This window comes from Schistocerca gregaria, chromosome 5 (assembly GCF_023897955.1).
Source record: "Schistocerca gregaria isolate iqSchGreg1 chromosome 5, iqSchGreg1.2, whole genome shotgun sequence".
NCBI lineage: Eukaryota > Metazoa > Arthropoda > Insecta > Orthoptera > Acrididae > Schistocerca > Schistocerca gregaria.
This window is the reverse complement of record NC_064924.1, coordinates 89,933,052-89,959,394: the sequence shown is the minus strand read 5'-3', so window position 1 is coordinate 89,959,394 and position 26,343 is coordinate 89,933,052. Positions and strand designations below refer to the sequence as shown.

Here is a 26,343-nt window from a genome sequence, read left to right as displayed (position 1 = left end):
TCATCTCCGTAATGCTTTCGTGATTACTAAATGATCCTGTAACAAAGCGCGCTGCTCTCTGTTGGATCTTCTCTATCTTTTCTATCAACTCTATCTGGTACGGATCCCACACTGCTGAGCAGTATTCAAGCAGTGGGCAAACAAGCGCATTGTAACCTACTTCCTTTGTTTTCAGACTGAATTTCCTTAGGATTCTTCAATGAATCTCAGTCTGGCATCTGCTTTACCGACGATCAACTTTATTTGATCATTCCATTTTAAATCACTCCTAATGCGAACTCCCAGATAATTTATGGAATTAACTGCTTCCAGTTGCTGACCTGCTAGTTTGTAGCTAAATGATAAGGGATCTATCTTTCTATGTATTCGCAGCACTTTACACTTGTCTACATTGAGATTCAATTGCCATTCCCTGCACCATGTGTCAGTTCGCTGCCGATCCTCCTACAAATTTCAGTACAATTTTTCATTGTTAAAACCTCTCGATGCACCACAGCATCATCTGCAAAAAGCCTCAGTGAACTTCCGCTGTCATCCACAAGGTCATTTATATGTATTGTGAATAGCAATGGTCCTATGACACTCCCCTGTGGCACACTTGAAATCACTCTTACTTCGGAAGACTTCTCTCCATTGAGAATGACATACTGCATTCTGTTATCTAGGAACTCTTCAATCCAATCACACAATTGGTCCGATAGTCCATATGTTCTTACTTTGTTCATTAAATGACTGTGGGGAACTGTATCGAACGCCTTGCGGAAGTCAAGAAACACGGCATCTACCTATGAACCCGTGTCTATGGCCCTCTGAGTCTCGTAGACGAATAGCGCGAGCTGGGTTTCACATGACCGTCTTTTTTGAAACCCATGCTGATTGCTACAGAGTAGATTCCTAGCCTCCAGAAAAGTCATTATACTCGAACATAACTCATGTTCCAAAATTCTTCAACCGATCAACATTAGAGATGTAGGTCTATAGTTCTGCACATCTGTTCAACAGCCCTTCTTGTAAACGGGGATGACCTGTGCCCTTTTCCAATCCTTTGGAATGCTATGCTCTTCTAGAGACCTATGGTACACCGCTGCAAAAAGGGGGGCATGTTCCTTTGCATACTCTGTGTAAAATCGAACTGGTATCCCATCAGGTCCAGTGGCCTTTCCTCTTTTGAGCAATTTTAATTGTTTCTCTATCCCTCTGTCACCTATTTCGATATCTACCATTTTGTCATCTGTGCGACAATCTAGAGAAAAAACTACAGTGCAGTCTTCCTCTGTGAAACAGCTTTGGAAAAAAAAAAAAAAACATTTAGTATCTCGGCCTTTAGTCTGTCATCCTCCGTTTCAGTACCATTTTGGTCACAGAGTGTCTGGACATTTTGTTTTGATCCACCTACTGCTTTGACATAAGACCAAAATGTCTTAGGATTTTCTGCCTAGTCAGTACATAGAACTTTACTTTCGAATTCATTGAACGCCTCTCGCATAGCCCTCCTCACACTACATTTTGCTTCACGCCATTTTTGTTTGTCTGCAAGACTTTGGCTATGTTTGTTTGCTGTGAAGTTCCCTTTGCTTCTGCAGCAGTTTTCTAACTCAGTTGTTGTACCACGGTGGCTCTTTTCCATCTCTTACGATCTTGCTTGGCACATACTCATCTAACGCATATTGTATGATGGTTTTGAACTATGTCCACTGATCCTCAACACTATCTGGACTTGAGACAAGACTTTTGTGTTGAACCATCAGGTACTCTGTAATCTGCTTTTTGTCAGTTTTGCTAAACAGAAAAATCTTCCTACCTTTTTTAATATTTCTATTTACGGCTGAAATCATCGATGCAGTAACCGCTTTATGATCGCTGATTCCCTGTTCTGCATTAACTGATTCAAATAGTTCGGGTCTGTTTGTCACCAGAAGGTCTAATATGTTATCACCACGAGTCGGTTCTCTGTTTAACTGCTCAAGGTAGTTTTCAGATAAAGCACTTAAAAATATTTCACTGGATTCTTTGTCCCTGCCACCCGTTATGAACGTTTGAGTCTCCCAGTCTATATCCGGCAAATTAAAATCTCCACCCAGAACTATAACATGGTGGGGAAATCTACTCGAAATATTTTCGAAATTATTCTTCAGGTGCTCAGCCACAACAGCTGCTGAGCCCGGGGGCCTATAGATACATCCAATTACCATGTCTGAGCCTGCTTTAACCATGACCTTCACCCAAATCATTTCACAATTCGAATCTCCGTCAATTTCCTTCGATACTATTGCACTTCTTATCGCTATAAACACTCCTCCCCCTTCACTGTCCAGCCTGTCTCTGCGGTATACATTCCAATCTGAGTTTAGGATTTCATTACTGTTTATGTCTGGTTTCAGCCAACTTTCTGTTCCTAGTATTATATGGGCGTTGTGACCATTCATTAATGAGAGCAGTTCTGGGACCTTTCTATAGACCCTCCTGCAGTTTACTATTAGCACATTAATATTGTTATTCCCTGTTGCATTTTGCCTACTCCTACCTTGCCGCATCTCAGAAGGCGTCTTGTCGGGCGTAGGGAGGGAATTCTCTAACCTAAAAAAACCCCATGTGCACTCCACACGTACTCCGCTACCCTCGTAGCCACTTCTGGCGTGTAGTGCACACCTGACATATTCACGGGGACCCTACATTTCTCCACCCGATGGCGGAGGTCGAGAAATTTGCACCCCAGATCTCTGCAGAATCGTCTGAGCCTCTGGTTTAAGCCTTCCACTCGGCTCCAAACCAGAGGACCGCGATAGGTTCTGGGAACGATACTACAAATAGTTAGCTCTGATTCCACCCCGCGAGCGAGGCTTTCCGCCTTCACCAACCCCGCCAACCGCCTGTACGAACTGAGGATGACCTCTGAACCCAGGCGGCAGGAGTCATTGGTACCGACATGAGCAACAATTTGCAGCGGGTGCACCCAGTGCTCTCTTTCACCGCTGGCAGGGCCTCCTCCACATCTCGGATGAGACCCCCCGGCAAGCAGACAGAGTGAACACTGGCTTCTTCCCTGACCTTTCCGCTATTTACCTAAGGGGCTCCATCACCCGTCTAATGTTGGAGCTCCCAATGACTAATAAACCACGCCCCCCCCCCCCCCCCCCCCCCCCGTGTGCCTGTTCGGACCTTGCTGAAGGAGCAGCCACATTTCCACTCACAGGCAGAGTAGCAATGCCACACGGCCAGCCTCCTCATTTACCCTCCTTCTTGTGTGCCGCAAATGCCGCTGAACTCACCAGTCCCCTTGGGGAAAGGGTGGCCCAACCGCGCCCAGTACCCGCGAAGATGTCTCAACAGCAGGGAAAGTGGGTGAAGCATGTAACATCTGGGGTGTTCCATGCAATGCACCAGACTCCCCACTGCCGCTACACTCCTAGGCAACAGCCGGAAGATGGCTGACCGCGGCCATCAACACGTTCAGCTGTTTGCAAACAGTGGGCAGCTCCTCCTGCATCCGTACACAGCAGTCATACGTCCTATCCATCCGAAGAAATCAACAATTTACTGTAGAGAGTTAATCAACTTTTAACTAGACTGCTAATTCACTAAAGGTGGCTGATTGTTGACTAAACTGTGGTTACTAGGCACTTCTTGTAGAAAACAATGAAAATAGCACTACCTGTCTCTGGACTGTATTGAAAACAAACACTAGCACTACTGACACTATGGTTGACTAAAGAGACTCTCTCTGACCGTATTCAAAACAAACACGAAATCTATGGAACACTATTACTAGCACTCGACAATTAAAGCTTCCTAAAAGCAAAAACACATGGAAGAAGAAGTGACAAGAAAGAAAAATACAGCTAATACTTAAATTAAGGTAGTGAACTGAAACTTATTGTATGTGGGCATTAACCTTTGTATGCTTTCACTCACATTAAGACCATTGTGAAACTATAAATCGTTATGCACAAAATATTAGCAATGTCTATATCATCATCTATAGTCCACAAGCCAGCTTATGATGTTTGGCAGCTGACATCACTCTGGACAGTTACTCTTAGGTGATTTGTGCTTGGTACTGTTTCCACTGTCTGCCTCTGTAGCTGAGTAGTCAGTGTGGCTGACTGCTATGCAGGAGATCTCAATTCGATTCCTGGTAATGCTAAAGATTTCCCTTGTTGGAAGAACTGCAATGGGGTGCAGTCAGACTTCTGAGGTCAATTGAGGAGCTACTTAAGAATAATAGCAGTTCCAAAGTCAAGAAACCCCACAATGACCAAAAGAGTCATGTGTTGGCTTCATGTCCCTCCATACTCCATCCAATGACATCACTGGCAGGGGAAGACATAGCAGTCAATCACACATGATCCATCTGCCTTATGCCAGGATGAGGAACTTTGTGTTACCGTACCTTACTTTACTATTTACGCCAACTTACTGCCAATAGCATAATAAAGAATAATGGAACCCCTCACCTATTTCTCACAATACATTACATAGATAAATGAAATTTAATGGCCACTTTAATTAGATAATTCAACTAAATTATCTACAATAACAATGTTTGTTTAATGAATCTGCCCACAGTTTAATCACTGCAGTGTAAGTAAATTTGCAATGCATTAATCATGTATTAAATACATAATATTTTACTGTAAATTTTTTATTCATAGCGTACATTGTCTATTCAAGGAATGGTTTAAAAGTAGAATCCCCAGAAAATGCTACCAAGTCCTTATCGTCTTCTTCTATGTTCTCCAGCTAAGTGGTTCTTCCTGTACACTACCCATGAAATGCACATGCCTTCGTTGTCATCCAGTACATTGACAATGCTTAAGCGATAACATTTCCTCAAGGCATAGAAGTTTCACTCAAATATCTTAAATGAGTTTCACTGTTGGAGATATAGTACCCTTACACAATATTTCATGGCTAGTTATGAAGTGGTATCCTTAAGATACCAAACTTTGAATGTTGTGTACATATAGTTACAAGAACACCCAAATACTGCCAGGCATTTTTCTGTGCATCCATATTGAACCAGTGTGGCAAGTGGCTCTGAGATGAGCAATTTGGTTTGTTGTTGTTGATTGTATGTCTCTACTGCTGTATTTACAGCAGTTTATGGTATACAAGATGGCACCAAGGAAACAGTGTAGTGACACAATGCTCGTTTCAAAAAGTCAAAAGTTTAACAGTTCATTGTGTAAGAAGTGCAAAAGATGTGTTATCAATGGCATCTTGTGTGTGTAAACTGCAATTTCTGGCTACATGAAAAATGTGCGGAAGTGACACTAAAAGTCATAAAGGATGACTGTTTACACAGAGAAACAGCAGAATTGTGAAGTGCAATGAATTCAAAAGATGAAATTATAAAACTATTGCAGAGCGACATAGAAAGGCTTAATAAAGAAGTTATTGGCAGGAAACTTAGAAAATGTAACAGACCTACTAAGGAGACTGCCTACACTATGCTTGTCCATTCTCTTTTAGAATACTGCTGTGCGGTGTGGGATCCTTACCAGATAGAACTGATGGAGTACATCGAAAAAGTTCAAAGAAAGGCAGCACATTTTGTATTATCATGAAATATAGGAAAGACTGTCACAGAAATGGTACAGCATTTGTGCTGGAAATCATTAAAAGAAAGACATTTTTCGTTGCATCAGAATCTTCTCACGAAATTCCAGTTACCAACTTTCTCCTTTGAATGCGAAAATATTTTGTTGACACTGACCTACATAGGGAGGAATGATCACCATGATAAAATAAGGGAAATCAAAGCTCATACAGAAAGATATAGGTGTTCATTCTTTCTGCGCACTATACGAGATTGGAATAATAGAGAATTGTGAAGGTGGTTCGATGAACCCTCTGCCAGGCACTTGAATGTGATTTGCAGAGTATCGATGTAGATGTAGATGTAGATGTAGATGTAGATGAAGTGTCAGCTCTAAAGGAAATAAATACCAATCTAGTATCCAAATCAAAGTCATGTGTCTGCAAAAAACAAGAACCAAACCCGTGTGATTGTGACAATAAACAAATAGTAGGCTGTGTATCTGACGAGAAGATGACAAATGAAGCACTAGTCAGGGAATCAGTCTTGAAGTACAAATGGAAGACAGTAAATTATAGTAAAAAGAAATCAAGGTCGATACTGAAGAGGAGAAAACATGTGATGAAAACATACGACCAAAAAAATATCTGATAACATGCAACTTGCTGTTAAAAAATATAGTAGTACCAGACTGCGAAATTGATGTTCATCCTGGAATTAGAACTTACCAACATATGACAAGCATTTTGACAGCAAAACAGGGTGTGGGAACCAATGCAACGGAAGCCAGACAAGATCACAAAGGCATTTTCCTCCATGTTGGGACAAATTCTGTTTGAAATAGCAGTGAAGAAGAACATACCAACAAAGCCAGAAACCTGATTTGTTCAGCAAAAAGTGCTTATCCATCCTCGAAAACAATAATTAGTGGCATTGTAAATAAGAGGTCAGTAAGTGAAAAGTACATTTTCAAAATAAATAGTGGTGTGAGAGAGCAGTGCAACAGACTTGGAGCAATATTTATTGATCCTAATAAATTTTTATATGATAAATGTCTAGGGAGGGATGGTTTCCACTTGAACAGACTAGGCTCTGCAGCTTTAAGTAAAATGTATATGGATGTCTGCAAAATCATAAACAAGGGAAACTAATATATCCTGATGGGGGTCGTAAACTATTTAAACAGAAAAATGTCCACATTTCTGCACCTAAGATGTCACAAAGTTGTGAAAAGGCAGTTTTTCGGGAGGAACATCCTGAAGAAACAAAAAACAAAATGGGTTTTACATCAGAACATTCAGTACCTAAGCAAAATGTGCATACAATTACAAGAAGCACTAAGTGAGGAAAATGCAGATGTAGTCATTCTTACAGAACATGGATTGTCTAATACTTTAATTACAATGACTAAATTTGACAACTATACTCTGAGTAGTAATTTCTGTTGAACAGAGCATTAAAGTGGGGGGTTGCCATATATTGTAAAGACCATCTATATGTCACAAAACTGGATTTTATCACAGAACTTAGTGTGGAAATGACATTTGAAATTTCAACAATAAAGCTGTTGGTAAATAAATTGCCCCTGATTGTTATAGGTCTGTACAGATCTCCTAGTAGTATTGTGATCAATTTCTTACAAAACATGGAAAAGTTTACTAACAAAGAGATAGAGGGGCTGGCCAGTACTTACCTCAGCTCAGTACAGCCGATAGAAACACAAAAAACAACCGAAAATTTAAGTTCCTAGCTTTCGGAATAAATGTTCCTTCATCAGGGAGGAGAGAGGGGAAAGAAAGGGAAGAAGGGAAAGTGGATTTAGTTACTCACAACCCAGGTTATGAAGCAACAGGGAAAGGAAAACAGGGAAGGTAGCAAGGATGTTTCTATCGGCTGTACTGAGCTGAGGTAAGTACTGGCCAGCCCCTCTATCTCTTTGTTAGTAATTGTTTCACATCTTTATATGAGATTTTCCATTAATTAGTTAAAACATGGAAAAAAAAAGTTAGAAATTGTATGTAATAAGTATAAGGGCATAGGTATTGTTATAACTGGTGATTTTAATACAGATTCCTTAAGGTATTATGAAAAGTAAATGATATTCTGTGTAGCTATAATCTGTCAGACAGAGTTAATGGGCTAACAAGACTAACTAAAGACTCCTCTAGCTGTACAGATCACTTTATACCAATCTATATAACTGCAGAGTTGACATAATAAACCTTCACCTCTCTGATCATCTTTGCCAAATAATGGAAATACCGAATATTTACGATTCACAAAGTACATATGAGAAGATGGAAATAAGATGTATAAATGAAAAATGTTTAGAGAAGTTGGTGTCTGCACTGCAGTCTGAGACATGGTAATGACACATATTGTGCAGAAAATGTTGCAGACAAATGGAGTAACTTTTACAACACTTTCCTTGCCCATTTCAATGTAACATGTCCAGTTACTTTCAAAAAGAAATATTCTCAAAACCGAATAAGATTTCCTTCAGAAGTAAAACATCTGAAGGAGAAAATATTTATTACTTGGATAATATATAAAAAGTTTCCAGGTACATCAACTAGAGACAGCAACTAAACATGTCAAAAAGCCTATAAACAAGCACTGAATATATACACAAAGCAAATTATACAGCATAAAATTGCTACCTCAAATAACATAAGCAGATCAGTATGGAACTGTGTAAATGAGAGAATCAGCAGAAAACCAAAGCCTAGTGTCAACAATATCCAACTAACGACTGACAATGTAAATATTTCAGATCCATATATGATCAGCAAGGTTTTTATACCAACCTTATAAATACAGGTAACATGTGTGTGACCTTTGACACCGATGACAACATAACTCCTTACCAGGTACAAAAATCAGTGCTAATGTATGAAACAGATACAACTGAAGTAGAGAGAATCATAAATAAAATTCAAAACAAATTCTCTATGAGATGGGATGAAATCTCCTACGTTATAATAAAACGATGCAAACATTCACTCATACCTTTCTGGTCCACCTTTTCAATGAAAGTTTCAATAAAAGTGTGTTTCCATCTGAATTAAAATATACAATAGTCAAGCCATTGCACAAAAAAGGTAGTATTGAGAAAGTTGAAAACTACTGACCCATTAGCTTCATTCCAATCCTAAGAAAAGTATTAGAAAAGATTATTTTAGTACTGTCAGAAAACTTTCCAGTCAAAGAAAAAGTGCTATGAGAAACTGAACATGGTTTTAGGAAAGGCTATTCAATATCATCTGCCATATGTGATGTAGTACACACGATATTATGAAATTAGATGAAAAAGAAAAGGTCGCATGTTTGTTCCTAGATTTATCACGTGACTTTGACAAAGTATCTCATAAGCTGCTACTTGAGAAACTGGAAACTTATGGTATCACATGAATAGCCAAAAGTCTCATAATGTCATACGTAAAAGACAGATATCAGGTCACACAAGCCACACACAAAGTGGGCAACATTATTAAGAAGTACAGCTCAAGTCCAGCTATGGTAAGGTATGTGTGCCCCAAAGGTCAGTTCTGGGTCCTTTATTGTTCATACTATATTTTAATGATCTGCTCACAGAACACAACAGCAAGATACTTAACTATGCGGATGACACAACCATTGTTAACTGGGGAACCAATGAGAATGATTTGGCCCAAAATTGTTCTGGTTTTTTATTTGGACTGGAGAATTACTTCAAAAACAATCACTTAAACTTAAACATCAATAAAACAAATCTAATGGAACTTCAAATACACCACAAACAAGATAAAATGAAATGGAGTGTTGTGTCTGATGATGGTTCAGAGATAAAATTGAAAGATCAGACCGTCTTCCTTGGTGTAATGTTAGTCCAGCATCTCTCTTGGGTGTATCATATCGATTTCTTATGCCAAAAAAATTAAGCAAATAAATTTATTCAATGTGGACAGTGTCACAATTTCTTAAATATGAGCAAATGATCTACTATGCTTTAGTGTATCCATAACTCACATATGGAATTGAAGTATGGCGATGTGCTGCTGCCTAGCATGTAAACAGGGCAGTCATCCTTTTTTTAAAAAAAGGCAGTTAGGATCATATGCAAGCTTAGATATAATGAGCCCTGTAAAGCAATTTTCAAAATTAAGAAACAACTAACACTCCCATCACTATATATTTATAGAACTGTTCAGCTGATGCTAAAATACAAGCAGTGCAATCATCTAAATAGGGAAGTGCACATGTACAATACTAGGAGGGATGATGATTATCACCTGGAAAGTAATGATACAAAAAGTGCAGACAAGAGCCCCTATTACATGGGGATCAAATTTTATAACAAACTTCCAAAAAAATTTAAAAGCTTAAGTGGAAGCTGCTTTGAAATTGCCTTGAAGGAGTTCCTCAGCAATAAGTGTTTTTATAGTATTAATGAATTCCTCTCAGAGGAGTAGAACACTTTCATTTGTATAAGTAAGGTTTTGGAGACAATGCTGTAGGTTGTACATAGATCTGCAGCTGGTAACAAGCATCTGAGGAATTGGTGAACATCAACTGCCAATGATTATTCCATTTGGCATCACACCAGAAGGTGTTCAGAAAGTGATTGATCTGGTTCTTCAAGATCATCCAATATCTCAGCAACACCTTGGGAGTAAGTTATGGACCTATAAACATAGTCTGTCAGAAGAACTGTATACAAGAAGTTTATGTCTTGACTTTGTCAAGATAACCAGAAGCACCATCATGTGGAAATCTGTAGGGAACTTAAACAACTGCATCATAATGGTCCAAAATTTTCTTTCAATGGTTGTTCCAGTAACCCTGAAACCAAACAACAATTGTAGTTCGAGAATCCTTCATCACCTAGGTTAAAAAAAGCTTGACAAGTCAAGAGTAATTGAAGTTCTTGTTGATCTGTTTCATTTTTATATATACTTGGATTATTCAGAAAGAGTTCTTTCCTCCCAATCAGGCAATCAGTTAAGTGTTGTACTGTGATGTTCTAAGATGTTTCAGGAATTACATAAGGAGAAAATGTCCTCAGAAGTGGTGTATAAATGACTGGGTACTCTATCAGGAAAATGCATGACAACATACAAAAGGAAATTTTGACTAAGAACAAGAAGAAAGTTGTTCTACATCAGCTGTGTTCAGCAGGTGTAGCTCTGTGTCAGTTGCACAGCTAACGGGTGTGTGGGGAACGATCTGCACTGGCTACCAGCTCCAGTGGGGTAACAGAACTTGCAACATTGTGTGGCATGAGGCTCAAAAATATTTTTTAAATGTCTTATGGTTTGGATAGAACAATGAGCTGAGGACAAATATAAGACAAAGCTGCTACAGTACCTGGAATGTGTTTAGGAGTTCAAGAAAGAATTTGTGAATTTAAACCTAAGGTACTGCTTGTACCACTCTATTGATCTGTGCAGAAAGTGAGTTGACAAGTTTCTATGAAAACTGATATACACTGCGAAACCATGTGACTTATATCAGGTTATTTTGCTGTCTTTGGCCTCAGCAGTCTGATTAAAACCTCAGAAACAGAATTTACAACAACTGTAAAATGTTTAGTTCACAATTATAGTGATATTTTTGAAGATGGAATGATAGTAGAAATTCCACACCTACGAATATTTTTGCAAGCTGCCAAATTTCCAAAGTGAGGGTGGGGTGACAAGTTCAAACTCCATGCTGGGTGCCAAACTACCTACCTATGCCACTGTTGCATGTGAGATATGAGCTTATGAGCTCTTCCTTTCCCAAAGATGAAATAAAGTGGAAGGGGAAAAAATTTGATGCAATGAAGGAATTACAAGTGGAACTGCAGAGGATACTAAACATCCTATTTTAGAAGCAGCAGAAATGTTGGGATGGAGCTTATGCAGAATAAGATCTAGGTGAGACATAATAATTTTAGTTAAAATACTTTTGGAACTTTTGAATACCACTTTGTATATACTTAGTGCAACATACTGTGGTCTGTCTTCAAGAGACACCCTGCGGGCATGCCCCACAACGAGATCCAGTTCTTTGTGCAGTTTCTGCTGCACGTCTGGGTGGAGAACTAGGTACATCACAGCAAATGCCAACGTGTTGGACACTGATTCCGCACCAGCACCAAAGAGATCGAATACAGTGGCCACAAGTCCATCCTCTGAAAAAAAAAAAAAAGAGAGAAGAAATAACTTTGGCATGATGTGCATTAGATTGTTGTCGCATCTATTAAAAATGCCACAGTTTTGTCTGGTACTCATATGAATAGCATTAGAGCAAGAGAGAGAAGAACAGCCAAGAATAATTTTTTCAGCTGAAAAGTGTGCACAATACTGTTTAGCATGTTTGTATGGTAAAAATGATAATGGCTTTACAGGCATGAAGTTTAGTGCTTTTCACACAAGATTCACTAACCTGTGAATGTAGGGTCCTTGGACGCATCCATCTCCCGCAGGTAAACGTCAATGAAATCTCGTGGATTGTCCACATCTAGAGTCTCCCTGTGCTGGTGCACTGCTTCCTGTTCACACACAAGACATCAGTGGAGTTGTAATGATAAGGTAAAGTACATAGTTATTTTCTCTCTTTATGATGTTTAACCCTCGAATAGTCACACGGGTGACATATGTCAGCCAGCAATTTCCTTTTAGTTATGTTGTTGCCCATATGAGTTGTCCACAGATATGCATTTGTATAGCTTTGGAAGGGGGGGGATTCAGTCCCCTTTAAAGGTCAATATTTCATCATCTTTGTTTGAATGTGTCTATGGTTAGGGAGTATAAAAATAAGTTTATCCACATTGTGTGCTCTGACTGACAATTTTCAACCACATCACTATTGGTGTTGCCATTTTCATTTCTATTCTGACAAATAATTTATTTATTATTCAGTGTTTAATGTCTATATTATTGGGTTTATACTTCATATTCTATAATATGCTTCACATTGCTTCACACAGTACCCTTGTTGTTGTACTGTCACAAGAAGAATAAAGCTGTCCTTGTAATTTCTACAATGCAGCATGACAAATTTATTGACAGTGGTACAGGGCACATGAAAAAGCCTGAGATTGTACCATTTTACAACATGATGAAAGTTGGTGTGGATTTTGCTGACAATCTGTCTCAATAAATAAATAAATAAATAAAAATGATGTGGCTCAAAATACAAGGCACTGTGCTACGATAGTGTTCTACAAGCCACTAAACTTAGCTGCAATAAATGCAATTTATATTTATAAATTCAATAAAAATGAAGATCAAGCACTGAAGAGCACTACTGTCCTAACCAATCTTGCTTGGGAACTTACAAGACCCTAAATAGAAAGGTTAAGGACAACTGGTGTCTAGGCAGATCAGGAGGCATGAACTATCATTGCTTGGAGTGGAAAAGAGTGTAAACAGGCTGCAAGGGGAAATAAAGGGAAAAAGAGGAAGATGTTATGAGTGAGTTAGATATCGAGACAAATTAACAAGAAAGTGATGTAGGTGTGATAGGCAGACCTGCCCTGATCATTTGAAGGCACTTTGCATCAATTGTTTGGACAGTGCAGACTGAGTAATACATGTGTCAGGAAGTAATTTTGGAAATACTGGTTTAACTATTGTATTAGTGATGCTTACATACAAGTACTGCAGTACACAAACGACACTCATTATTCATTTTTACTGCAGTATAAGTTTATTTTTGTTTGTTTTCATTAAAATAGATAATGTGTGGACATTACAATACACATAATGTATCACCTGTGGCGCTCAGTAATTATTAGTAGAATCTTACATTTTTTGTTTCATTTTTAAAACATTGAAAACAATGGTGGCTGACAACTGTCACTCATGTGACCAATAATGTAACAGAAGTTCACGTGACTACTGCAGAGTCTGTAATCGAACTTCTTTGATTCAGTTCAGCAGTGATGTTTGCTGTATGGTGTTGATGTATTTTCAGTATTTTTGTGGTCTTGGACAAAGGTTTCATTTTAAAATGGCATGTGTTGTTTTCTCAACAGAATCTCATCAGGTGTTGAACTTTTTTTAAAATCTTTATCTAAATGATTTTGATCACTATTTTATTCAATTAAATTATTTAAATGCAACTTTCAATTTTTAACCTTCTGTTACATCATTTTAATCATCACGTTAAGGGTGGAATTAGACACCTGAGCCTAACCTACATCACTGTACAGATGGTTTTAAAAATTTGAAACCAACCCCAGTGACCTCACCCTGAAAGTGAAAAGCTGTAGTAGAACTGGCAGCCATGCCTACCTGTCTGTATCAGTGCTTACCCTGAGGTCAGCTGAGAGAGGTACAGTCATAAGAGAATGTTTAAAAATGTGATGTCGAGCTTATAGGTCTAAAAGAAAAAGAAAAAAAAGGTCCTCACCAGTCATAAAATTCTCGTACATTTTAGCAATTTGACTTTACTTGACAGAGCTAAAAATCACAACTGTCCAGCCTAATTCCAGACATACAGTAACCTTAATTGAAAGGCACATTCGAATAATGTTCCTCAAAAAAATGTGCACATTCCTGCATGCTTGATAGTGTGATCTGTGTGTAATTTGTTACAGAAGTCATTTCAGTAGCAATTAGTAGTAATTAAGTATTAAATTCTTATAGCAATCAAAAAAGAATGAGAAAATGAAACGTTTGGTATCAATTTGTAAGTCTAGAAATATTATAAATCTAAGTACCCTGATGTATTTTCCTGTCTGTATATGAAGGGTATTTTCAGGAACTATTGTAGGGTTATTGACATGGTTTTCAGCAACAGATAGACTGATTTACTAAGAATGTTTGTGTACACATATTACCACTGCTACACCAGACAAGGTGTCTGGCCTATAATGAGACTACACCTGTGTGATCCTGGAGTTGTGTTACTGCTGATACAGCCACAATCAATCATACATCATCTACTTCTGTTATATTTCGTAATGTTTGCAAATGCATATTTTTTCTATGTAACATTAATTATTAATACCCATGTCTGGAGACCAATGTGTTTTATGTCATGTTATTTACTGTCTTCTATTCCGAAAATCTTCCAAAGGAACTTTCTTATATTCAAACTTAAGAAAATGTAGTTATATCCTGATGCATTTATTCTACATAAATATTATCCATCATTAAGAATCATACACTTAGGCTGTGGTGATTGGTAGTGGCAGAGGCTCGTGAGATGTGATGGAGAGAAGTAAAATTGTAACTCACCTGTAATGTTTTATTGTGGGATGTATTGTTTATGTTTCATGAAGTGATAAAGTGTTTCATGGTTTTTTAAAAGTGAAGAATATATAGCAGAGTACTTTTATCTAGAGTTTCATTTTAAATAAGTTAATTTTATACCTGAAATGTGTCACCTTAAGAACTCAGCTAATGCTCATTGAAATTACTGAATGAAGGAGATACGCCACAATACTGACAGTAAGAGGAAGAGCAACATATGGTCATTAAACATTTGCAAGACCCAGGAAGCCTCTCTGGGAGATATCCAGTTTATCTTTTAGGACAATGAGCTACAACAAGAACATCAACTGTGGCAGCAAACAGAAAGATTAGTATTGTTTTCACTACTGAAATTCCAAACAGTGTTGGCAAAATCTGTTTTAGGTTCCATGTCCTGCAATTAACTTTAACCAATTCTTTGTCTGGAAATTTCTGACAGAACTGATATCTGAACTTTATTTTATCAGTTTAACACTATTTCAATTACAGACAAGGCGGGGCAGGGGTAACTTTTGCATGATATGACACAGCCACATAAGACGGTTAGATGAAATGTGGACCATATGTACAAATAATTAATGTACAGAAGGTAACTGAAAAAAATACTCAGCGATATAAATGGAAATGACACTTTTAATCAAAGTCAATACTGGCACTGAAGTCACCGCAATTTATAATGGTCCCCTGGACATTATATAAGGCAGGACTTCGTGTTAATAGTGTATGAGACCATCATGGATGGCAATGCATGCTCTGCAGTGTGTTCCCATGCTGGCCACAAGGTTGTTAAGGAGTTCTTGTGGTAGGGCATTCCACATATCCACCAGTGCAGTTGACAGCTGCTAGATGGTCATTGGTGCATTAGGGTATGTTGCAATACTTCTACAGAACGCATTTCACATGTTCTCGGTGGGATTTAAGTCGGAGAAAAAGGCAGACCACTCCACTTGCTGAGTATTCTCTCATTCCAAGGGCTCCTACTCTTGCACTGTTCAATCCAATTGCAAATTATCATCCATAAAAATGAAGTCATGCAGAATTCACCTCCAAAAGATGCACACAGTGTCACAGTAATGTTCTCCAGTGAGTGTACCATGTTCAAAGATTTGCAATGGCACCAAAAGCATAGGGACTGGATGGATGAGGAACGGGACTGCATGGTTGCCTCGAATGAGAGTGGATACATATTGAGCAGTAATTCCAGGAATACTCTTATGTGGAGAGAGATGGCAACACGTAAGGCAGCAAGGAACATAATAGTTTTGGTTCTCCAGGTGTACGGTTTGTGGAGGCATAATATTGCATGGGCATACTGACGTCCAAACCTTTGAACATGGAACACTGAGCAGTTTACGTTATTGTGACACTGTAATTCGTAATACGGGTCTTTTCAGGGGTGCACACCCCGATTCGTTTTATGGATGACAGTGTCTGATTACATTGAACAGTGCTGGTGGAGGAGCTCATGGAACAAGAAGATATTCAGCAAACGGGCAGTCCTGCCTTTCCCCCTATTTGAATCCCATCGAGAACATGCAGGGTGCATTGCAGAGGTATACTGCAACACAACCATGTGCACCAATGACCATCCACCTGTTGTCAACTGTGCTGGTGAAGAAATGTAACACCCAATAATATGAGTTCCTTGACAACCCTGTGCCTAATGTGGGAGTATATTGCAGAGTACACATTGCTGTCTGTGCTGATCACACATGATATAAGGAACAATGTCCTGCCTTTTGCAATGTCCAGGAGACCATCATAAATCACAGTGACTTAAGTGTCATTATAGTCTTTGAATAAAAGAGACATTTCTATTTGTGAATTTCTTTTGGTTACCTTCTGTACAATACTGTGGCAGTCCTTTCTATGTACAGTCAAAATTTCATTGAACTACCTTACTTGGTAGTGACGCATCATGAAAAAGCTACTTTCATCCTTAAGTTTTGCATACCAGTCTGTTAACTGTGTGAAACCAGTGGAGGGTCTTAGTAACATAATAAATGGAATGATTAGTAGACTTGTCTTTTATTACTATCATGCAAAATAAACTTCTCCTGGTTAGCACGAGGAGGGAGATTTTGTTTTGTGAGCCATTGAGATAATGGATCATTTTAATTCAGTTGTTCACACGCACAAAGAAGAGATACCATAGCTAGGTAAAGGAGCAACTTCACAGTAAAAGGTTGACAAGTTTTGATAATGAACTCGACTGCAACATCGAGTTAAATGGAGCGACATGTTTTTTGTAATAAAACACAGTTGTGTTAATTCCAACCTGCAAGAGAGAAACTTACTAAGTCAGTTAACTGTCAAGTTGCAAATAGAGAAGGAGGTGCATAGATCTTCTGGGAAACTGAAGTTGAAACTAGGAAAAGCCTTTCTGGTGGATTACTTTCCATCAGGCAGTGCCACAGACGTAGAAAATTTCTGAAATGACAAAATTTCTGTCGACGATTGTAAATATTGTCTGCTTCCCACTGTTATGTCATTTTCGACCAGTAGGTGACATGTGTAAAATAGACTGTTTGTTATAAGTTTTCCACTATCCAATCGCAAATATCTGAACATCCCTATGAAATGTGGACCTGACCACTAAATGTCAAGAAAGGCGGACCCATTAGTACAAAAGGAGGTGTGGAGTACTATGTTCTCAGAAGCGAAGCAGTAACAGCAGAACAGGTAAGTCAGGCGACTCAGTGACTTTGAACATGGACTGGTTTGGAGTGTCACCTGAGTAACAAATATGTCAGGAACATTGCAACCATTCAAAGCTGCCACACTGACTGCTGCTGATGTGACTGTCAAGAGGAAATGTGTAGGAACAACCACAGCTACACCGAGACCAGGTAGATCTGGTGTACTAAGGACAGTGACCGTCAAGAATTGCGAAGCGTGGTCATAAAAGAGTCACATGAAATTAGGGGAAGAAATCACTTGTGAGTTCCAAAGTGTTTCCAGAAGTTCAGCTAGCAGATATACAGTGCATAAAGAGTTAAAAAGATTGGGGTACAGTGATCAACCAGTCCCCATAAGACACACATTTCTGTAGTTAGTGTTAAGTGACAATTGAGTTAAAGAGCCAAGCTGTTGGACAACGGATGACTGCAAATGAGGAATCTGGGGTAGTGAGTAACATTATACCCAATGGCAGTCTGGTAGGGTTTGAGTATGACGAATACCTGGAGAATGTTACCTGCCATCATGTGTAGTGGTGTAGTGAAGTACAGTTGAGAATGTGTTGCGTTATGGGTCATTTCTAATGGTTAGGATATCGTCCCCCCATTCTACTTAAGAAAACCGTAAGTGCGCAAAGATATGAACACATTTTACAGTGTCGGATACTGTGTACAGCAATGGAACAGTTTGTAGACGATGATTGATTATATCAATACAACAATGCACCCTCTGATAAAGAGCATGTGTGGGCCAGTGGTTTATGGACAATACGATTTCTGAAATGGACTGGCCTGCCCAGTCCTGACCCAAAGCCGATGGAACACTTTTTGGATGAATTGGAGCTTCGACTTCAGTTCAAACCCATGCCCTATATCACTATATCCTCTGGTTTCAGTGCTTGAGGAAGAATGCGATGCCATTCCTCAGATAGTATCTCCAGCATAATTCAATCTGTTGAAAATGTTATGCACACAAGAAAAAAAAACCTGTTTTGTCAGATTTCCTGATTAAAAATACACTATACCCCTGGTGAAAATACACTGGGGTTTTATACATCGGAGTAGAACTTCCTGGCAGTTTAGGAAACGAAACCGGCAAAAAAACAATGCGTTTTGGAAACATATTTGATAAGCAGCAACATGTACACTGCATATTTTTGTGCTGCGAAAGTATAAATACAAATACCACTAAATACAGCACGGTACCTTTCGAAGCACTGTTCCGTAATCGAGATTACAACGCGTGACGGGCTTCTGTCAGTCAGTCATAGCTCATATCACATGATATTACTACAAATTATAGCAGCACAGGGCACGTGATGCAGTGAACTACTAGCAATATCACTGTCAAGCAGTAAAAACACATAAATAGGAAAAGTGAATCATTGAAATTAATATACTTACAGTATAGCTGCAAGAAAAGATAAGGTTTCACATATGATATCGGTCGTCAAAATTTTTTTGCTGTTTTTACCGGGGGTGTGGTCAGGCAGGATCCTAACAGCACAGCTTAAAATGCAGCAGCTGAATATTTCTGACATTTCTGAGAAGCACCATTTAAACCACCATTCGCAATGTTTTATTACAGCGAGCTGTTAGAAATCTCGGCAGTTGTGACGTCACGCTCATCAGAAGGAGTTTGCGGTAACGAAGTATTCCATAGTCTTCGTCCTAAAGCCTTCGACAAAATGACACATTTTCTTTGCCACTAAAGTTTTATTTTGCTGTTACTCTCTCGTTTATCTTTCATTACTGCAGTGTTACTATGCAATAGCGGGCTAAAGTATATTTCTTTGACAGAGTATCAGTTCTTACCAGCCAAAATTACAAAAATTTTATTGGAAAGTAAAACAATGAAAAATCCCTGAAGTTCTAGAAAATTTCCAAGTTTTTCCAGGACGAAAAAATTCCCGAGTTTTTCTCGAATTTTCTGGTTAACGTGGGGCGTACACATACTGCCATATTAACGATCACTAATAGATGTTCGGATACTTTTTGATCAAACAGTGTATATTTGCTCGCCGTATGCTGGCATGTAGCTCGTCCTGATGCATGCCTACTACCGCTGGAAAATGAAATAATATATGAAACTGGCCAATCGTGCGAAATAAGAAGTAGGTACGGTCGGTGGCGGAAATGTTGTCTTTTCAGACGTTTTTGGTTGCTCGAGTCATCCACGTACAAATAAGCTCAAAGAGTGATTTGTCGCGAGTGCAGCCGCTCACCCGGATGAAGTCCTGGAGCTCCGTCCTGGTCTCGACCTCCCTGCTGTAGCCGGTGAGGCCGGGCGCCAGCTTTGTGAGGAAAGGCAGCAGCCGCCTCAGCATGCTGCCCGTCGGATTCCCGGACCGGAACGTTTCGTTCACGCCTTCCAGCAGCTTCTTCAGGCGCGCGTCGTGCCTCTCGAAGCGCGATCCAGCCGCCACGGCCCACAGCACGTTCACCATGTGGATACCGAAGAGTTCAGTAACCTGAAAAGTTCAAGAGAGTCACCAAAGCGCAGACATTGTTCGCTAGAGACAGTGAAAATCCTTGAAAACAGCAGTTGTCCCCTCGGTCCTCCTAAGAAGGAACCATTTGAGCGCGAGGTCGCAAGTTCAATCTTCAGTACGGCTAATTTGAAAATGTTGTGTCAACAGTCATGACAGGAAAAATATTAGCTGCTGATGACTAAACATGTGCAACAGGTCGACAGAAAATGAGAGTCCAGGTGGTGCAGGGATCAACCTTCTATGGGATGTATGTATTACACTTCACAAAATGGACATTGTCGGCATTCAGGAAATCTTCAAAACAAACCATTAACTTGCACCATGAACATCGAATGAAAAATGGCATGCTGCAGTGATCACGAAGATCTGTGCCATCAAGATTGTGGTCGAATTCCCTGAGATTTACGAACTGTACAGGTATCTACTCTTAAAGAATTCATATATAATCATATTGGTGTAACTGGCTGATGAGAACTGATGGAATGTAATGGAATGCAACCGAATGAGATATAATCTGACGAGGAGCTTACCGTAAAACTGGCTATCCTATAAGGTGTAGCTGCAGATAGTGTGATAATATGATTACGAAGTCTTTCGCGACAGAGTCCTTGCACAAAAAGTTCTCGGTTTACTTTCAGCGTCAAATTTGGATAACATCTTAAGCTTTCGATGACTACCTCCGTCGTCTTCGTCAGGGGTGAAACTGACTGTTGTGGGCCATTTTTTTTTTCCTTTATTGAGCTGGCAGCAGCTTATTACGCCGCTCTACAGCCTACAGAGTTTGTTTTAAAAAGATGAAGATAATAAAAAAGAACAGTTGGCGATAAAATCGGTGACTTAAAGGTAAAATGGCAGTAAATTCTGGAACTTAAAACATACAACATAGGGTTGATGATGAGAATAAAATACACAGGAAGCAGAAAAATAAGAGACAGACAATTAAAAAACATGGCGACAGTCTGATTTCTGTTTGCAAGAGATATAAAATGCACACCCAGCGACAGCATGATTTCTGTTCACAACATAGTGGAAAGACGCACAACACTGAATATTCACTTAAACACTGCACTAAAAAGTTGGCACAAATATGACATACCACAGCAGAGAGCAGGTGGGGAAAAACTGGACAGATGACGGGCAAAAAGGGGGGAAGGAGAGGAAAAGTGAAGGGAGGAGGCGGGAAAGGAGCCAATGGAGGATGAGGATCCATAAGAGGGGTGGGGGGCGCCGAGCAGACGTGCCAGGGAGTGGGGAAGGCAGAGGAGGGGAATACAAAAGGACTCGAGGGGGGGGGGGGGTGAGAAGGGAGATAGGGAGAGGTTAGGCAGGGAGAAAACACAGGGTGGAAGGGGGGAGGAAGAGGGAGCCCAGGGAAAGGACGGAGGAAAGGAGGGGTTAAAGATCAGAGTTGATAGGGGGGATAAATGGAGGGAGAGAGGGCAACATCTGGGAGGATGAGTTGATGAAAGCCACCTTGGGAAAGGAGTTTTAGGGTGTAGAGATGGAGTATAGGGGGGATACAACAGTGAAGATGTGGCAGGGGGCGGGGATGGGAGAGGAGAGGAGCAACCAGGGGGTGGGGGGTTCAAGGCGGCGGGAGATGTAGAGGATGCGGATATGCTCGAGGAATAGGAGCAGATGGGGTAAAGGAATGAGATCATAGAGGATCCAAGTGGGGGACAGGAGGCGTATATGGAAGGCAAGGCGGAGTGCATGGTGCTCAAGGATCTGGAGGGACTTATAGAATTTGGGGGGGGGGGGGGCGGATTCCAGGCAGGACTGGAATAGCAGAGGATAGGATGGATTAAGGATTTGTAGGTGTGGAGGATGGTAGAGGGGTGCAACCCCCATGTCCAGCCAGAGAGGAGTTTGAGGAGTCGGAGGCAGTTGTGGGCTTTGGATTGGATGGAACGGAGATGAGCGATCCAGGTGAGGTGACAGTCAATGGTGAGGCCAAGGTAGGTGAGGGTGGGGGTGAGGCGCACAGGATGGGAGCAGACAGTAAGGGAGATATCCAGGAGCCGGAAGGAGTGAGTGGTACAACCTACGATGATTGCCTGGGTCTTGTAAGGATTAATTTTCAGGAGCCACCGGTTACACCATGCAGCAAAAAGGTCAAGGTGATTCTGGGGAAGGCGTTGGGACTGTTGGAGGGTAGGAACTAGGGCAAGGAATGCGGTGTCATCAGCATATTACAAGAGCTGTACTGGAGGAGGGGGGGGGGGGGGGTTGGGGCATATCTGCCGTGTACAGGAGGTAGAGGAGAGGTGAGAGGACAGAGCCCTGGGGCACACCTATAGAGGGATAGAAGGTGTGAGAATTGGCATTATGGATGGTAACATAGGAGGGGCGGTGGGAGAGGAAGGAGGCCATCAGACAAATGTAATTGATAGGAAGGGTGTAGGTTTGGAGTTTAAACAGGAGACCGGAATGCCAGACATGGTCGTAGGCCTTTTTGAGGTAAAGGGAGACAAAAATGGCAGATCGACGGGAGTCAAGCTGGAGGAAGAGCAGTTGAGTGAGGTGGAGGAGTTGGTCATCAGCAGAGAAGGAAGGTCGAAAGCCACATTGGGTGTTGGGGAGGAGGTGGTTTTGGCGGAGTTGGTGATGGATGCGCCGGGAAAGTATGGATTGTAAGAGCTTGCTGAACACCGATGTGAGACAGATAGGATGATAGGAAGAGGCATCAGATGGAGGCTTGTTGGGTTTGGAGAACATCAGGATACGGGAGGTTTTCCACAGGTCGGGATAGAAGCCAGTGGCAAGGATGACATTGTAGAGGGTGGCAAGGATTGAAAGGAAGGAGGGAGGGCAGTGTTTGAGGTGGCAGTAAGTAATGCAGTCGTGGCTGGGAGGTTGTGGGCCAGTGAGGCTTCCGCTTTTATAAGCAGTAGATGGCTTCTCATTGGCTGGATGACGTCACAGTGAAGACGGCGTGTACTGAGGTGGCGGCCTCTATATCCATAGATTTTCTTGGCGCGCTTTATCTATCCATCGCAACAGACGGAGAACTGCGAGGAATGTGAGAAGTCTCCCTCTGGGCTCTTTCTTTATCAATTGCGCACTTCCATGCATTGCTGAGTTCATAACTGGAGTCTCTGTTGAAATTATTTTCACAGAGTCTAATTTCAACTGCTTCCCTGTTGACAGTGTTCCAATAGTTTGAAGCGTGAGCAAGTAGTCTTGCTTCATCGAATAAAATCTTATGTTTTTTAACAAACTGTGCTCAGCCACCGATGATTTTTCTAGATACCTGTTTTTCAGACCAGTCTTCTGGCCACCCAGGAAGATTAAGGAGATGTTGCGACTCGTGAATGAAAAGCTTGGCCTGAGGGTGCTGGGAATTTACAGCATTCCTTGCGAGGATGGCAAAAATTATGTGGGCCAGTCTATAAGAACTGTTGCCGATAGCTGTGTGGAACATTAGCGTCACCTGAAAAACAGGTATCTAGAAAAATCATCGGCGGCTGAGCACAGTTTGTTAAATAAACATAAGATTTTATTCAATGAACAAGACTACTTGCTCACGCTTCAAACTATTGGGACACTGTCATCAGGGAAGCAGTTGAAATTAGACTCTGTGAAAATAATTTCAACAGAGACTCCAGTTATGCACTCAGCAATGCATGGAAGTGCGCAATTGATAAAGAAAGAGCGCAGAGGGAGACTTCTTACATTCCTCGCAGTTCTCCGCCTGTTGCGATGGTTGGTGCTGCAAGCTACGCTGGATAAAGCACGCCAAGAAAATCTATGGATATAGAGGTCGCCACCTCAGTACGCGCCGTCTTCACTGTGATGTCATCCAGCCAATGAGAAGCCGTCTACTGCTTATAAAAGCGGAAGCCTCACTGGTCCACGACATCCTCCACACCTACAAATCCTTAATCCGTCCCATCCTCTGCTATGCCAGTCCTGCATGGATATCTGCCCCCCCCCCCCAAATTCTATAAGTCCCTCCAGATCCTTGAGCATCAAGGACTCCACCTCGCCTTCCGTATACGCCTCCCATCCCCCACGCGGATCCTCTATGATCTCATCCCTTTCCCCCATCTGCTCCTATTCCTCTAACATATCCGCATCCTCTACACCTCCCGCCGCCTTGAACCCCCTCACTCCCTGGTTGCTCCTCTCCTCTCCCATCCCCGCCCCCTACCACGTCTTCACTGTTGTATCCCCCCTACCCTCCATCTCTACACCCTACATCTCCTTTCCCAAGATGGCTTTCGTCAACTCCGCCTCCCGCATGATGCCCTCTCTTCCTCCATTTATCCCTTCTATCAACTCTGATCCTCACTCCCCCTCCTTTCCTCTGTCCCTTCCCTGGGCTCCCTCTCCCCCCTTCCTTCCTCTTTTTTCCCCACCTCCCCTCTCGCTGCCCCCTTCTCTCCCCCGAGTCCTTTTGCATTTCCCTCCTCTGCCTCTTCTTATTCCCTCTCGCGTCTGCCCTGCCCCTCTCCCCCCTTATGAGTCCTCTCCCTCCTTGGTTCCTCCCCTTTCGTTTTCTCCTCTCCTCTCCTCTCCTCTCTTCCCTCCTTGTTTTTTTCCCCTCCTCCAGGTCCCGCCCCCCATCTGCCTTTTGCTCGGGAGTGTCATATTTGTGCCACCATTTTCGTGCAGTGTTTTACAGTGTGTTTTTCAGTGAGTGTTCCGTGGTGTGTCTTTAGGGACGTGTAGCGAGCAGCCATCATACTGTCGCTAGGTGATTTTTTTTATCTCTTGCGAACAGAAACCAGACTGTCGCCCTGTTTTTTAATTGTGTGTCTACTATGTTACTTGTCCGATTCCAGTGTATTTTATCGACATTGCCAACCCCTTTTGCTTTCTGTTTTAATTTTCCGCATTTTTACGCCGTTTTACACTGTAAGTCATCATTTTATCGCCTGTATTCCCTTGTTTCTTTCTTCTTCCTTTTCTTACCAAAAAGTCTGTAGGCTGTAGAGCAGCGTACTAAGCTGCTGCCAGCCCGCCCCCCTTCGTGGGGAATTGAAAATCAATAAAGAAAAATAAAAGGTCCACGACAGTCAGTTTTACCCCTGACGAGGATGACGGAGGTAGTCAAGAAAGCTCGGGATGTTATCCAAATTTGACGCGGCAAGTAAACCGAGAACTTTTAATGCAGTGTGATAATATGTTGTATAGGTATGGAGAAAACAAACACCCAGAGGCTGAGTTTGACCAGTGGTTCTAGTTTATACGAATTGCAATGTCAAACACTTTACAAGAAGGGTAGTTTGCTCTAAAGGAGTATGAGTTTCAGCAATCAAGTAAAAGCACGTTATTTTGACCAGCTGTTGGCCAAAAGCAGTACTCACATCATAGTTGTAGTTCTCTTACGCCTATTTTCCCACTCGTGCTCGCTGTGACATAAACATTCCCTACTGTCCTTGTACGATAATGCACACGAGAAAGAACTGTTGGTGGCAGAGCACCTTCAATTTGTCACAGCACAACAAATAACTTTCTAGCCAAATTACCATACAGATTAACAGTCGGCATAATTGTATCCAAAATTCGTTAATGATGTTAGTTGAACTTGATACAATTTTCTCAGTACCTCTAATTTACAGTGTTCCTTTCACACGCATTACCTCTTCAAATCCCAGCTGGTTGAAGATGATAACAAGTTCATTACTGAACTATAGAATATATTTGTTCATCTCATCTACAAATTTTCGGGTCGACTTCGCACCAAATTGACTCAAAAACAAACTCCGTCCCAACAGGCCTTGGATACCCCAACGGTATCGACCAGCCACCGTGTCAACCTCAACCCACAGGTGTCACTGGATGCGGATATGAAGGGGCATGTGGTCAGAACACTGCTCTCCCGGCCGAATGTCAGTTTCCGAGACCGGAGCCACTACTTCTCAATCAAGTAGCTCCTCAGTTTGCCTCACAAGGCCTGAGTGCACCCCACTTGCCAACAGCGCTCGGCAGACGGGATGGTTACCCATCCAAGTGTTAGCCCAGCCTGGCAGTGCTTAACTTTGGTGATCTGACGGGAACCGGTGTTATCACTGCGGAAAGGCCGTTAGTGCACGAAACTGACACTTTGTTTAAAATTTAGTTATCTTATGTTTTCCAATTCTGTAGCACTGTTTGAAGTTAGGCAAGCATCCACTGCTTCCCTTGAAATCACTGGAATCTATGTCACGCGCAATTTGACGTATGTAACGCAGTACTTCACTATCGTGCAGATCCTGTGAACTGTGTGGAGCATCGTTGAAACGTGCAAGCACCAATTTTTTGTAACAAGTCCGCCTTGTCCTCCATTGAATATTCGTAGCTTTTGTTATGCACTACACGATCACATTACTGCGGATTTATCTGAAATCTGTTAGTAGTTATTTTTCTGCTATGCTTCAGATGATCTTCCACGTACGTACGATGGGCGGGGGGGAGGGGGGGGA

At 41.2% G+C, this 26,343-nt stretch overlaps 1 protein-coding gene across 1 annotated transcript in view; it reads right to left on the bottom strand.

Moving 5' to 3' along the window:
* The window catches only part of LOC126272980 (methyl farnesoate epoxidase-like), a 176,146-nt gene that overhangs the window by 11,750 nt on the left and 138,053 nt on the right, over positions 1 to 26,343 (bottom strand). The window contains exons 5-7 of the mRNA XM_049976324.1: positions 19,667 to 19,912; positions 11,948 to 12,053; positions 11,513 to 11,693 (exon numbers count right to left, since the gene is read on the bottom strand). Coding sequence (XP_049832281.1) covers positions 11,513 to 11,693; positions 11,948 to 12,053; positions 19,667 to 19,912 — 533 coding nt within the window. The remainder of the gene's footprint in view (positions 1 to 11,512; positions 11,694 to 11,947; positions 12,054 to 19,666; positions 19,913 to 26,343) is intronic.